The sequence below is a fragment of the Indicator indicator genome, chromosome 23, assembly GCF_027791375.1.
Source record: "Indicator indicator isolate 239-I01 chromosome 23, UM_Iind_1.1, whole genome shotgun sequence".
NCBI classification, from domain to species: Eukaryota; Metazoa; Chordata; class Aves; order Piciformes; family Indicatoridae; genus Indicator; species Indicator indicator.
Window position 1 is genome coordinate 10,739,087 of NC_072032.1, and position 12,259 is coordinate 10,751,345.

A 12,259-nucleotide genomic window follows, 5' to 3' on the forward strand; every position below is an offset into this window, starting at 1 on the left:
ATTCAACCCTGTGCTGCCCTGTATGAACCTCTGCAGGTGAACTTGATGCAGTCCTGCCTTCTTACTGCTCTGGCTCTTGACCACATGCCCTGGGAATAATTTTCCTTTTCCAGCAAAAAGATAGTGAATGTGCTGGGCTTAGTTTGGACTGTAGGATGGCACTAGTGAAGTAGGGACTACAATAAGGTGCAGGAAACCTTTTATTTGGGACAAAAGCCCCTAGGTCCAGATGGCTCCTGCAGAGATCACATTAGTAGGGGGAAGAGAAAAAAAGGGAAAAAAAAGAGTGCCCCACTCCACACAACCTTCCTGATGTTCCCTTGTCTAAAACTTTAACAGGAGCATGACTGTGCTAAAGTCTTGTTGGGTTTGGCATCTGCCTCATGTAAGACTTATTATTGCCACCAGAAGCTTTGCCTCTTTATGGTATATTCTTGGTCAGCAAGGGACCATGCAGGCACAACCCAGTAACTAATGAATGTTTTCCAATCAATTCACTGGGCTACAGCTAAATTTTTCAGTAACGTTAAACTGAAATCTAAACTGAAGATGAATCTAAATTCTGGTCTTGGAAACTGATGAAGAAAAGAGAAAGGAAAGATGCAATTCAGAAAATATTTTATTGAGTACAATACCATTTCATTGTAGGCTTTTGTCAAAGGTCTGCTTTATAAAACACCACCAACCTCTCTGAGGCTGAATACAGCTTGGGCAGGTACACAAGGAGTAGGAGAGAGAGGGACAGCATCTGCAAATTTTCATGCAAACAGCATAATACAGGATATTTGCATCCAGATGGAACCTTGTGGTAGCGCCCAAGTTTGCACCATCTCACCAGAAAAAAAAAACCAAATCTACATTTAAATTTTATAAAGGATTGTAACCATCAGTTACAAGTTCAAATTTACAGGGTGTTGCCCACTGCCCATTTAACAGCTAAACTCAAGATCATAAAATGTAAATTAGGAGCTCACAATGAAAGTACCATAGTAAGCCTTGTGTGGAAACAGGATAAACTCTTAACTCCAGAAACTGATGGCTAATAAGACATCATAACTACTGCAGACAAGGAGAGCTGTAACTGTTACAAATGTACTAATATCTAACTTCCATTTTTAGCAGATGGAAGACCATAAAAGTTCCTGGAACTGGGGTCAATCCCACAACACATGTCTAATGAAGACTTGGCATTATGGTTCTTGGAAGGAGACTAAATGAGTAGTAGTCCATGGGCAATTTTCAGTTGCATGAAGCATCTGCTCAGTTCATAGCAAACAGCGTTAAATGGGATACAAGTGTGATAACATTTATATGGTTGAAGTTGTTGCTAATTGGAATGCAGACCAACTAATTTTTCTGATGCAAGTGTTCATTTTCAGTGATGGCAAAGCATGAATATGCCATAAAACGTAGGAACAGTCATAAGCAACCTTGAAAATGACCCTATATTGCTTAAATTCTTCTCTCAACCCTCCTCCTTTATGAAGCATATATACATTCAAAGACTGTAGGAAGTTTTCAGGTTGACCATATTTCTGCAGCTAGCTGGATTTTATGAGTTGGTCCCCACAGAATCTTTAAAAAATCTGCCATGAAATCTGCACTGTACTGCCAAAGAATTTGAGGAGCACTTGTAACAGTAAATATGAAGGTAACTACAGCAATTAATGTGCCATATTACACACAGATTTCCATTGTCCTGTGGGTGAGCATGTCCCAACATGTATAAGTACCACCATGTTACCAGGAAATACTTCTCTGATGCAGGATGGAACAATTTGCTAACTACAACAATATTTTCAAGTGAAAAAGAAATTATTAAACCTCATTTTAAAGCAAGAAAAAAAAAGGGAACGTATAGTTTAGAACATTCATTAGCAATTAGAGGAGAAAATCCAAAATAGTACAGAAAGGCCAATGTATTCAAATAATTCCAAAGGGCTCTGCTGAAATGAATTCTTTACTCATTAAAAAGACAATGCATTCTCAAGACAGCATCTTCTGCAGTGAAATAATTTAGTTTCTTTCATATAGACACATCATACACAATGTTAACAACCATGAAAAACAATACAAAATGCTTTCAAATTTAACAAGTAGAAAAATATAACTAGTATATATGGCAACTGTGAATCTAATACTGTACAGAAGTATTTATGGATTTTTACAAATAAATTATAGCTTAAATGCCCTTTTGTAAAATTTCTAAATGTACACTGGAACATAAGTTCTGAGTCTCACCACTAACTCGCCACAAATGAGTGCCAGTCAAATGTTCTGCCCACGAGCTCAAAGAATTTCTTGTTAGGTTCGTGGAAATATTCATGGAGTTTCTGGAGTAACCAGGTATCTACCTGTGGGTGTGCTCGTCCTTTTGACTCGTGTAAACACCTCTCTCTACCACTGTCCCTCAGGCAGTAGAAGCCTTTAGTTTTATTGAAGTAAAAGTTTGAAGCGTTTATCTGCGGCGACAACTTCAAAAATCTCTCTACCTTCTCTATTTCTGGGAAAGGGTCTTTGATTAGTTTATCCCCATCTACAATGTGGATATGGTCAAGAGGAAAGTACTTCAGCCAGTTTTGCATGTGACTGTAGTATAAGCTTCTGTTTATTGCCTTGTAGTCCACATTGAGTTCACCATCTTTAATCAGGAATTGTTCGATGGATGGGTAGGGCTTGTGCTTCTGCATGTGATTGTAGAACACTTGGGTGTAATCTGATAGTACTCTCTCGCTTGGGTCTCTTAGAATAAGGAGTAGTCTCATTGATTGGTTCATGTTATAAACTCTTTCAGGCACTTTAGGTGATGTGAAATATGCTGGAGTTTTTTCCACGGTGATCTGATGGGGATAAGAGAATGGCATTTGATTAATATACCACTGCAATCCATTTCTGTAATGATCTTCCCAGTCAAAGAAGTGAACTTCACTTTCTGCTGCTGCAATATCTGGATGGAGACTCAACATCTCCAACAAAGCTCTTGTTCCACCTTTTCTCACTCCAATGATGATAGTCTGTGGCAGCTGCTGGCATGATCCATTAGAATTAATGTTTTCCTTGAAGTCATTTTTTGGAGAAGTTTTCTTTAAAAGCTCTCTCTGAATAGGCTGAGAAGAAGTCTCAGCCTTCGAATTTATAGCCGGTCTGGAAGGCACTATCTGAGGTTGAACAATAAGCAACACAGCTCCCAGCAGAAAAGCTGCCATGACAGAAGTTCTTAGTCTGGTTTCACTCAAGCAGGTAATGGGGCATAGAGTGATTTCCACCGAGAACAACCTTTAAGAGCTGTTTTTGTTTTGCTGAGTGGATGTGTATTTCTCAAAGAGAAACTTTGCTGAAAGAGGGAAAAGAAAAAGCAGCATGTTATTTCATACTCAGACTTGTCACCGCTAAAGCCACACTGCAAGAATCTTTTGCTTTTCACAACTGAAAAAACTTCTTTAGCTTTCCCAACTCTAGGCTCATAGATCATTTGGTATAATTAAATTCCACAAAAGACAAGCACATACAATGATGCCATGGGAAAATGATTTCCAATCATCTGAAGCTTTCTGTTGCACCCAAGATTCATCCAGAGTATTATTTTTTTATTATTTTTTAAAATCTGATTTTATTGGAGTTGAGCCATGATCACAAGAGAATTAAGTGGGTTTTTTTATTGCAAGAGCAGGCTTATCTTAGAAACAAAACATAAAAAGGAAAAGGTATGGACTGGACCAAAAGAGCATTCCTAAAAGCTGAGGATCTTGTGGGAGTTGCAGCCTCCTAAAGGACCATACGACAGCAACCTTTGAAGTAAAGCCTCCTGGGAAAGAGGCTGATGTAATTTAGATAGAGCTGCCTGACTGTGGGAAGGTAAAGTTCTCCTAGGAAGAAGTTAGGAATAGCTCTGAGTAGCAGATCAAGAAATAGTTGAAGTTTTGTGTCATTTTTAAGTGAAGTTAACATTTACTTTGTGCTTAGAATTTCTAAGCATAGAGTCAGGTGGTACATGCTCTGGCCCTGCAGAAAGGTACAGTGATGAAACCACAACCTACAGCATTGCTGCATCAACAAAATGCTGAAAGAGCTGCGGTTCCAGTCGTGATACTCGGGAAAGAAAACACAGAATGGATACTTGTGAAGGTCATTTGGAGTTAGCCAGCAAGTTGTTGTGATGCAAACAACTCTACACTTTACCAGAAGACTACTAAACAGCACCACTGAATTCCATCTAAAGGTCAGGATGTTTTTAATGCAGTGTCTGAAGTGAAATCTTAATGGCCTCACACGTGGCATAGCTGTTAGGTTGTCATGTAGACTATGTATAAAAGCTCCTTATATTAAGGTGCCTTCCAAAGACTTTGCAATCTCAGTGGAGGGCTGGTTTAAGTATGATTTTGGTATTGTGTAACTCCCTTTAGAAGTGGAAGCCATGACGGCAGAGCACCTGAGTGCTTTGCTTTAGTAGGCTATTGTAATTATGAATTTAAGCTTAGAACAGTGTGTACTGTACCGGCTAACAAGGGCTGAAATATGAAATTACATATGAACAACCTAAGGAAAGGCAAGTCTAGGTTTTGGAAAGTCTCCAGAGCACCTGAAAAGAAACTAATGACTTTTCCACAATAAACTAAGTCCCAGTGTGACAAGGACTAATGATGTGTTTCTAAGTGATCTAGAAAGTACTGTTTGATAGCTTTGCAGTTACAGAGGTCATGACTCCATCCTGAATGGTGCAGTTTTGCTTCCTGATGTTTGCTACAGATTATTATTTTTATGCTTTCCTTTTTTTCTAAATACCTTAAGAGGGCTAGAAGGTAGCGATATTGTTAGGAAACAGAAATCAAGGTTGGGAGGAAACTGTCTTGATAGATGTGAAGTCAGAAGTGGGTGCTTCCCTGTATGCCTGGCAGGCTTTCAGACCATGGACAGGCCTTGTCTTAGAAGGTCATGCTTAGGGCTGTCCTATGACATCTGATGTGAGGCAACTTTGCAGTAGAATTTATTGTTCTTCCATTTTGGTGACTGTTAAGTTTTATCTGGGTGAAAGAGCTCCAGTTTGGCTGTTGTCACTAATTTTCCTCTCTCCCTGGCCTAACCATTCCTGTTAATCTTTCAAAGCTTAATCTGCTTCAGTTCCAACAAGAAATAATCTTAACTGAGTGATGGTGGGTCATTTGGTGACAGACAATTCCATAAAGGTAAATTCATATTGGGTGTCCCCACTGATCTCTGCTGTCACCATATCCAGCAGCAATGGAAGAAAATGGTACAGCACCAGCCAAACTGGCTCAGGGATTGATAGGAAGCTCAGTACGTAATAGCAACAAAATACCAACTCTTGCTGAATTTTAAGGTCACAGATTAAAGGGACAGCCACTTACTTCACAGTATATTTTAAGAATCACAAGCTCCAGAAATAGTTAGCCTGAGGAGTTGTCTTAACACCTTACTGGAAAAGCATAATAGGATTCCAGTCAGAAACAGGTTGAACTGTTGTTGCAAGGAGTTAAGTTAAACTCAATGGTAGGAACTCTGTTTCTTAGCAGTTAGACTGAATTATGCTATGCTCATTGCTACATACTGCAATAAGTTGTCTCTGGTAAGATTAACATCTAGCTGCTGGTCTCAAACGCTAGTGACACCACACCAAAGGGATTTGTTGTATATTTTAAAAGAAGCTATACATGGCAGTTCATTGGGACTGCTCATTTTTAATTCATACTTTGCATACTACTCAGTTCTTAACTTTTTTTATCCAAGCCTTCCTGTGTCCATGCAGCATGAGCATATTTGGAGGAAATGAAAGACACAGCAAGGTCCCTTCACTGTAGCTCTACTCTTGTTTTCGCTGGCATTGCTCTTTCAAAACAGATTTGTAGGATATTACAGGTGTAGTACCAAGGTCCTCCAATTCAACTTTTTGAGCCTCAGTGGAGCTCTTCCTTAGTCCCTTCTCATTCTTAACTCACATTTTTGGGGGATTGCTATTCTTAAGTAAACAAAACCGTTTTCTGTTGCAACCTAAGACCTCAGAATAACATGGGAGTATCTCCTGTTTCAGATACAGAATTTTATTGTTCCTCCCCAACTATTTGTTCAGGTGTGCATCAGGCGCTCTTGCACTGCAGAAGACTGCTACACTATCTGTAGCATTTACTGGCTTTATGCACGCCCAATGAACCATATCAGTGCTTATGCCAATCAAAGTACCAAGAAGCATTGTCGTTTTGCTTGCAAGCAGTAAAGCTTTGTCTGCCTTTTCTTACCATTCTTTTGTTTCTCTCAAACTGTATAGGTTTGATATCTGGATAATTCTGTTGTTGTTGTGTTAGACTAACACAACACAATAGACATGAGTGTGCTTCTAAATTCAGCACAAAACATATGTTGTGTGGGCAAAGCAGTGTCCAGGAATAAACCAGCATATAAACTGGTTGTCATTCAGCTTTCTTGTCTTATGTCCTCTTCAACACTTCAGGCAGATCTGCAGTTTGATGGCTAGAATTATAGCAGTTTATATAAAATGATGAAAATGTGTATTCCATAGCTTTGTAATTCATGGGTCTGAAAAATTGTTTCAACAATAACTAGTATTCACTGAAGAGTTTATAGCAGCCACTCTGGCAAATTACTTCTGTGCTTTAAGAATTCTCTTCAATGTCTCCACAAGTCATGCACAGCATATATGACTTCGCTCAATGACTTTGTACTCCAGATTAGTATAAAAATTCAACTGACAGTCATTACTATTGTATTTGCTACAAATAAATGAGCAGGTTGGTAAAAGAAATACAGTTTATGTTAAATGGTGCTTTGAAGATTACACCACGACTTTTCAAAAAGTCTGATTGCTTTTGTTTAATCTTTTCCTCAGCTTTCTCCAATTAATTAGCAAAATGTGCTGTCCTATTTATTCAACAAGATTCAACATGGGCATTGCCAATCAAATCAGCTTTCACAAGTAAAACCTCTTCCAAAGTAATAGTAACATGGAAATAAATGGAAGCCTTTCTCAGTAAATGCAGTATGAGGGCCAGAGATGCTGTGGTTCATTGGGTTTTGAGCACATTACAGTGCTCTTTGAAACATGTGTCACTATTTTACAACTTCTGACTATCTCTTACCACATCACCACATTATTTTAATGCTTTGGTGTGTTTATCTTCACTCAGCAGCATGTCCTGAATTCCCCAGATTATGTAATTGTTTGTTTAATTGTCATTAACAAAATAAGGCAGCTTTTACGTGGACTGGATGTCATTTTTGGTGAGGATGGGATGGGGCTGGATTTAGATATGGACTTTCATAAGAACTTTTGAGTCAGCTGTCAAAGCAGGTAGGAGGGAACATAAGGAGTGCCTGTAGGGCAGTCATCAAGCATCAGGTAGAGTCTGCTGGCAAATCTGACTGGGGGATACTTCACCAAAAAAATCCCACAGAAACATATTGAGAGGTTTAGCAGAGCTAATGGACAAGTTACTACCAGGACAGTGTCAAGGAGAGGGAAGACCACATCCTTTCCATGAATGTGCAGGTGGTTTTATGTCTCTAGGGACTGAAGATGATCAGGTTAAACTTCAGATGCCCTCACTTTCTCTCCTTGGAGAACTGAAGCTCTTAACGGGAGAGATCTTTTCTGAGGCATCTAAAAAACTGAGTCATCTAAAAAAAAAAAAAAAAAAGAGTCTGGCCTGAATGAGAACCATAGATCAGTTGCTAAAGTCCAACTCTAGAGGGAGATTAGAGCTGAAAATCTGAGGGAGACATTCTGTTCTTCTGAGGTATATTTAGCTTTGCAGATGTGATAGAACCTCAAGACAGTTTGTGGACCACACCTATTTGGGCAGTCAATACTGCAAAATATAAGACTAACATTGCTGGTTCAAACTAGATACACAATGCAGCCCACAAATCCACTATGCTGGCCTCATACTGCAGCTAAAAAAAAAAGGTAAAAATCCATACCTGAGCTAACCAACTCCACAAACAACTTTCTAAAGTGATGAAAAGTCTGTGATCTGAGCATTTGTATTCCATGATGTGTTTAATAAAACTGAACAAGATCAATGGTAGCATACTTGTAACTCTTCAAGAACTCATTGATATGAACAGTGTGCGTTCCCATCCTCCAAGAACAGATTGTGTCTGCCATAGGATATACTCCTTAGTTGTTTATATGAGCTCTTTCGAGTGACACTTTGTACCCAGTTAGTGTAAGACTCTCTAGTACAGCTAGCACTTAAAGCAAAGTCAAGAGCAGAAAAGGAAAGGGAACAATTTTTCTTTTTTTGGTTAAAAATCTGACCTAGTTTATGAAACACTTTTCCTTGGAAATGTATTCTGCATTTTGCTTTTTTTTTTCATCTATTAAACCATCTCACAATGCCATCTTCATGAAGAAATGCTTCCCTCCTTTTTAAAAACCGTATTTTAACAAAAGTTTTATACAACATGTGCCAATGAAATGCTGAAATTCTGGTTTCCAGTAATCAACTAGAAGCAATTGCCTACTTTAGTGAGTGCTACACAGAAAAGTGTATTAAATTAAATAGAACTACATACTACTGAAGCCATAAATATCTAAGGGCATAAACTATTGATCACCTCATGATATACAAAAAAGTAATCCGTGCATTAAGAGGGGAGGTAAAAAGATAAATAACTGTATGAATTTGTATTACAGTGCCTAAATGATATTGTCTAGGTACATTTCCTAAATTAGATTAAAAAATGCTGCCCAACCAATAGATATTAAACTATGGCTTTAAGTTTTATAGTTAGCATGTTAAGAAATCCAACCATAATTTCAGACTATATATCATTTTAAGACTTCAGAAACATGCTCTAAAAAGACTCTAAATTTTGTTTAGGGGAACTTAACAAGCTGAGAAAGGCTGACTTGGTAGGAAGTATTTTTGGCTGAAACCTGCTATGTTTCTGCACCTGCTGTGATAAATACAGTTTATACAAATTAGCTAGGTCACCAGTTCATGACTTTTAAAGAAGCAGTTCAGCTCCAGTGTGAGCAATAAAGCAGCAAATTTATAATAGACTGTAGTTATATATAACATGCACTTTTTTTCTTAAGGTCAGAAGGGAACATTACAATCTTTCATGCCATGAGATCATAAAAAATTTTAGAAGAGAGAATACCCTAGATTTCAGAGGACCTCATGCAGGTAAAAATAAAATGGGACATTAAAGCAGAATAAAAATAAACTTGAAAAGCTCAGGATGCACAGATATTTTTGTACTCAATGCTACTATGGAATCTCCCTGCCACCTTCTAGCAATTTTTTAATACCTGTAAAACCTTTCTTTTTCATAAAGAGAAAGGACACACTGCATCACTGTTTTCTCTATCCCCCCATAAACCCAAATGCTCAGCTAAAAATCCAGAAATTACTTCCCACCCCACTTCCCAAGTAAAATGGGTCACATTCTAATTAAGAAGCAGAAATCTATTGCACAGTTAATAGAGTTGCTTCCTAGTTCATCAAAGCTGTCCCCAAGAAAACAACCTCTGTGAAAGGATAGCTGTGTTCTGTCTTGCTCCCTTTCTGTACAAAGGCTCACCTTAACTAGATGTATTGAAGAAGAGAACTCGGCAGATGAAGCAGTCTCGTTTTCCTTCCCCCTGCCAAGCAATTCCTTACCACTCTCTGTAGCTGAGGGCCCCAATTTAAATACCAGTAAGACATTTAAAACAACAATAGAAAACCAAAAACCCCAAACCTCCAAATGATCTTTTAGTTCATCTTCCAAGCTGATTTCTGTATCTTCTACTCTCCTGCCTTCAGAATAATACTGGAGCAGAGTGTACACTGATGAGGTCATCACTGTATTAGACTTAGCTAAACCAATCAATTTACTAAGTGAAGCACTACATGGTGACCTGGAGGGAACCCTTATGCTCTAGAGTGAGAAGTGAGGTGACCCAGAGGGATCTTCCACTTTGGACTCCCCAGGCATATTCTGTTTTCTTTCTGCTAATTAACAAAACTTTTCATGAAAATCTACCAGCTTGACATATTTTTGGTCTCTGATAGCTTCTTGGCTCTAAGTGGCATTTCTAGAAGAGGGCAGGGGGAGACCCATGCTTGTCAGGCTATTAAAAACATTTCTGGTTTCCTCTAATGAAAAGCAGAAGAGTTATACATATCTATACATGCATATATATTGGAATACATATGAATTGGAAAACTGTTTTCCACCCACTTGTTTTTTATGTGATGTCTGTGGAAGCATATGGTTAATTCAGAATAACTAAAGTAGTACCCTGACAAAGAGGGAACACAGACTGGCACCTGGCAATGCTGGGGTCAGAATTTGCTCTGTCAAATTATTGCCTCTCCACTGCAGCAGGTCTCTTTCCTTAAGATGCATAATCTTGCTGCTGACCTACTGGAGGCATTCCTTTGGCTATGTATTTTCCAGAAAGAAAACAACAAAACAAAACAGGGTGGGTACTAAAAGGGTGGATATGCAAGAGCTGCTGTCAGTAACTATGCTCTTACTGATAGGTGCTCATGTCTGAGCAATAAGGGAAATGCACTTGTTCAAAGAGTGCAAGAAATGCTGGCAGGTGGAAATGGTAACAGTTATTATATTTATATATATTTACATATTAAGTTTGATAGCTAGACAACATATACTGAATGGAACCTGTTCTCCTAAATGCTTCACTTGCCATATATACTGCAGTGGGAGTTGGCAATGAATAGGTCTCTTGTGCCAGAAGGGTGATACCTGCAGACACTCCATCCCCATGGCATTCAAGCCTGGTATTCTTACAACTTCCCAGATAAATTTTTTCCTCCCCAGCATCCAGAAAGGTACAATCTTGGAAGAGGGTAAGCCCCCAGCCTAACACAGAGATGCTCTTATTTTTTTAATTCCCAGTCAACCTGCCTGTGCCCTTTCCTGATCTTTCCAATGGCTGGAAGACAAGTCCAAACCAGAACTCTTCCAGCTGAGGACTGCCATCCCTCCCTCCTGGCATCCTTTTGCACCCTAAATATTTGAACCTCTACACCCTAATCCATGAAAAACATCCTGAGAATGGCAGTAACCAAGCCTTCCGGTACTGTTCTAAGGAGCAGGTCCTTCAAATGAGAACCAAGCTCGAGTTAAGGTTCGCGCTCTCCTGCCAGCCTGCAGACCGCTCTGCCCTCCAGCCCTGCGCCGCTTGCCAGGCTCCAGCTCTGCACGCTGCGTCCAGCCGGCTCCAGCGCCCAGCGTGGGAACGGACCAGAGATGCTCAGATGTCTTTTGCAAGTTGCTCTGCTGGCAGGCACTAGCCCTGTGCCACCCCCTTCCACTGGCATTACATCCCATTGTATTTAGCCACACGGGAAGCAAGGAGGCAAAGTGCCCAGGGGACAAACCTGAACACACCTATAGCGCAGGTGCTGCCGGCCGCTTCTTTCCCCGTCTCCCTTCTTTTATCTCCCGACCGAGATGCCTCCGAGAGTCCGACTCGGAGAGTGAGGCGGGTGCGAGGTCACTTGTCCCGCGTCCCTCCCGGGGCCGTGGCAGGTCTGTACCTTATGACAGATCTGTCCCGGGCAGCCGGACACGCTGCTCAGCCCCGCAGCGCAGCTCGCCTCCCGCAGACGCGGGGCTCTCCCACCTGCTGGCAGCAGGTGCCGGGCACAGAGGTGGGCGGCAGCACCGCGAGCCAGCACCTCTGTACCGTTGGTGGGGAGGGCGGCAGCGCACCGGCTTCCACCCCAAACTTCCTGCGACCAGCACCTACCGCTCCCCTGCCGGCACCCGAAGCACCTCCGCATCGCGCAGCACTCACCGCCGGGACGCGGAGCCGTGGGGCAGCGCCCGCCCCGCTGTTCCATGGGCGCCCGCGGCAGCGGAGCCGGGGGAAGCGCTCCCGGCGGCGGTGTGCGGGAAGCGAGCGAGCGCCCGCTGCCGCTCGCCTCTCGCCCGCTTCTCGCCCGCCTGGACGCGGCGCAGTCGGCGCCCGGCGCCAGCTTGTTTGTGCAGCCCCGCCCCGCGTCGCGTCACGGCCAGGCCCCGCCCGGCCCGGCGTGAGGTGAGGGAGGCGGCCCGAGCCCGGGCGGCGAGGCCTCGGTGCACACCGGCGTGTGTACAACAGTAATTCAGGCAAAAAACGTTACAGGCGTCAGGGAATAAATTGCTAACTACAGAAACCGACGCTCCTGCCTCCGCCTGATTGATTGCCTCCTTCCTGTACCTCCAAAAATAACACCTAGGCGAGGTCGTGTGAGTGAAAGACTGATAGTGCTTGTGTTTACTT

At 41.4% G+C, this 12,259-nt stretch overlaps 1 protein-coding gene across 2 annotated transcripts; it reads right to left on the minus strand.

Moving 5' to 3' along the window:
- Nucleotides 1-608: 608 nt before the first annotated feature.
- Nucleotides 609-11,825, minus strand: HS3ST1 (heparan sulfate-glucosamine 3-sulfotransferase 1). Of its 2 annotated transcripts, none has more exons than XM_054391467.1 (2): nucleotides 11,792-11,825; nucleotides 609-3,334 (listed from the first exon to the last, which is right to left on the minus strand). In XM_054391467.1, exon 2 carries the CDS (start codon nucleotides 3,204-3,206, stop codon nucleotides 2,244-2,246), a length of 963 nt encoding a protein of 320 aa, XP_054247442.1. In that variant the 5' UTR covers nucleotides 3,207-3,334; nucleotides 11,792-11,825; the 3' UTR covers nucleotides 609-2,243. The 2 variants fall into 2 exon arrangements, with proteins under 2 accessions (XP_054247442.1, XP_054247443.1); XM_054391468.1 differs by lacking the exon at nucleotides 11,792-11,825 and adding an exon at nucleotides 11,744-11,767.
- Nucleotides 11,826-12,259: the final 434 nt, after the last annotated feature.

Excerpts from the sequence above, each read along its gene's own strand:
- HS3ST1 (XM_054391467.1), bottom strand. The coding sequence starts at position 3,206 with ATGGCAGCTTTTCTGCTGGGAGCTGTGTTGCTTATTGTTCAACCTCAG.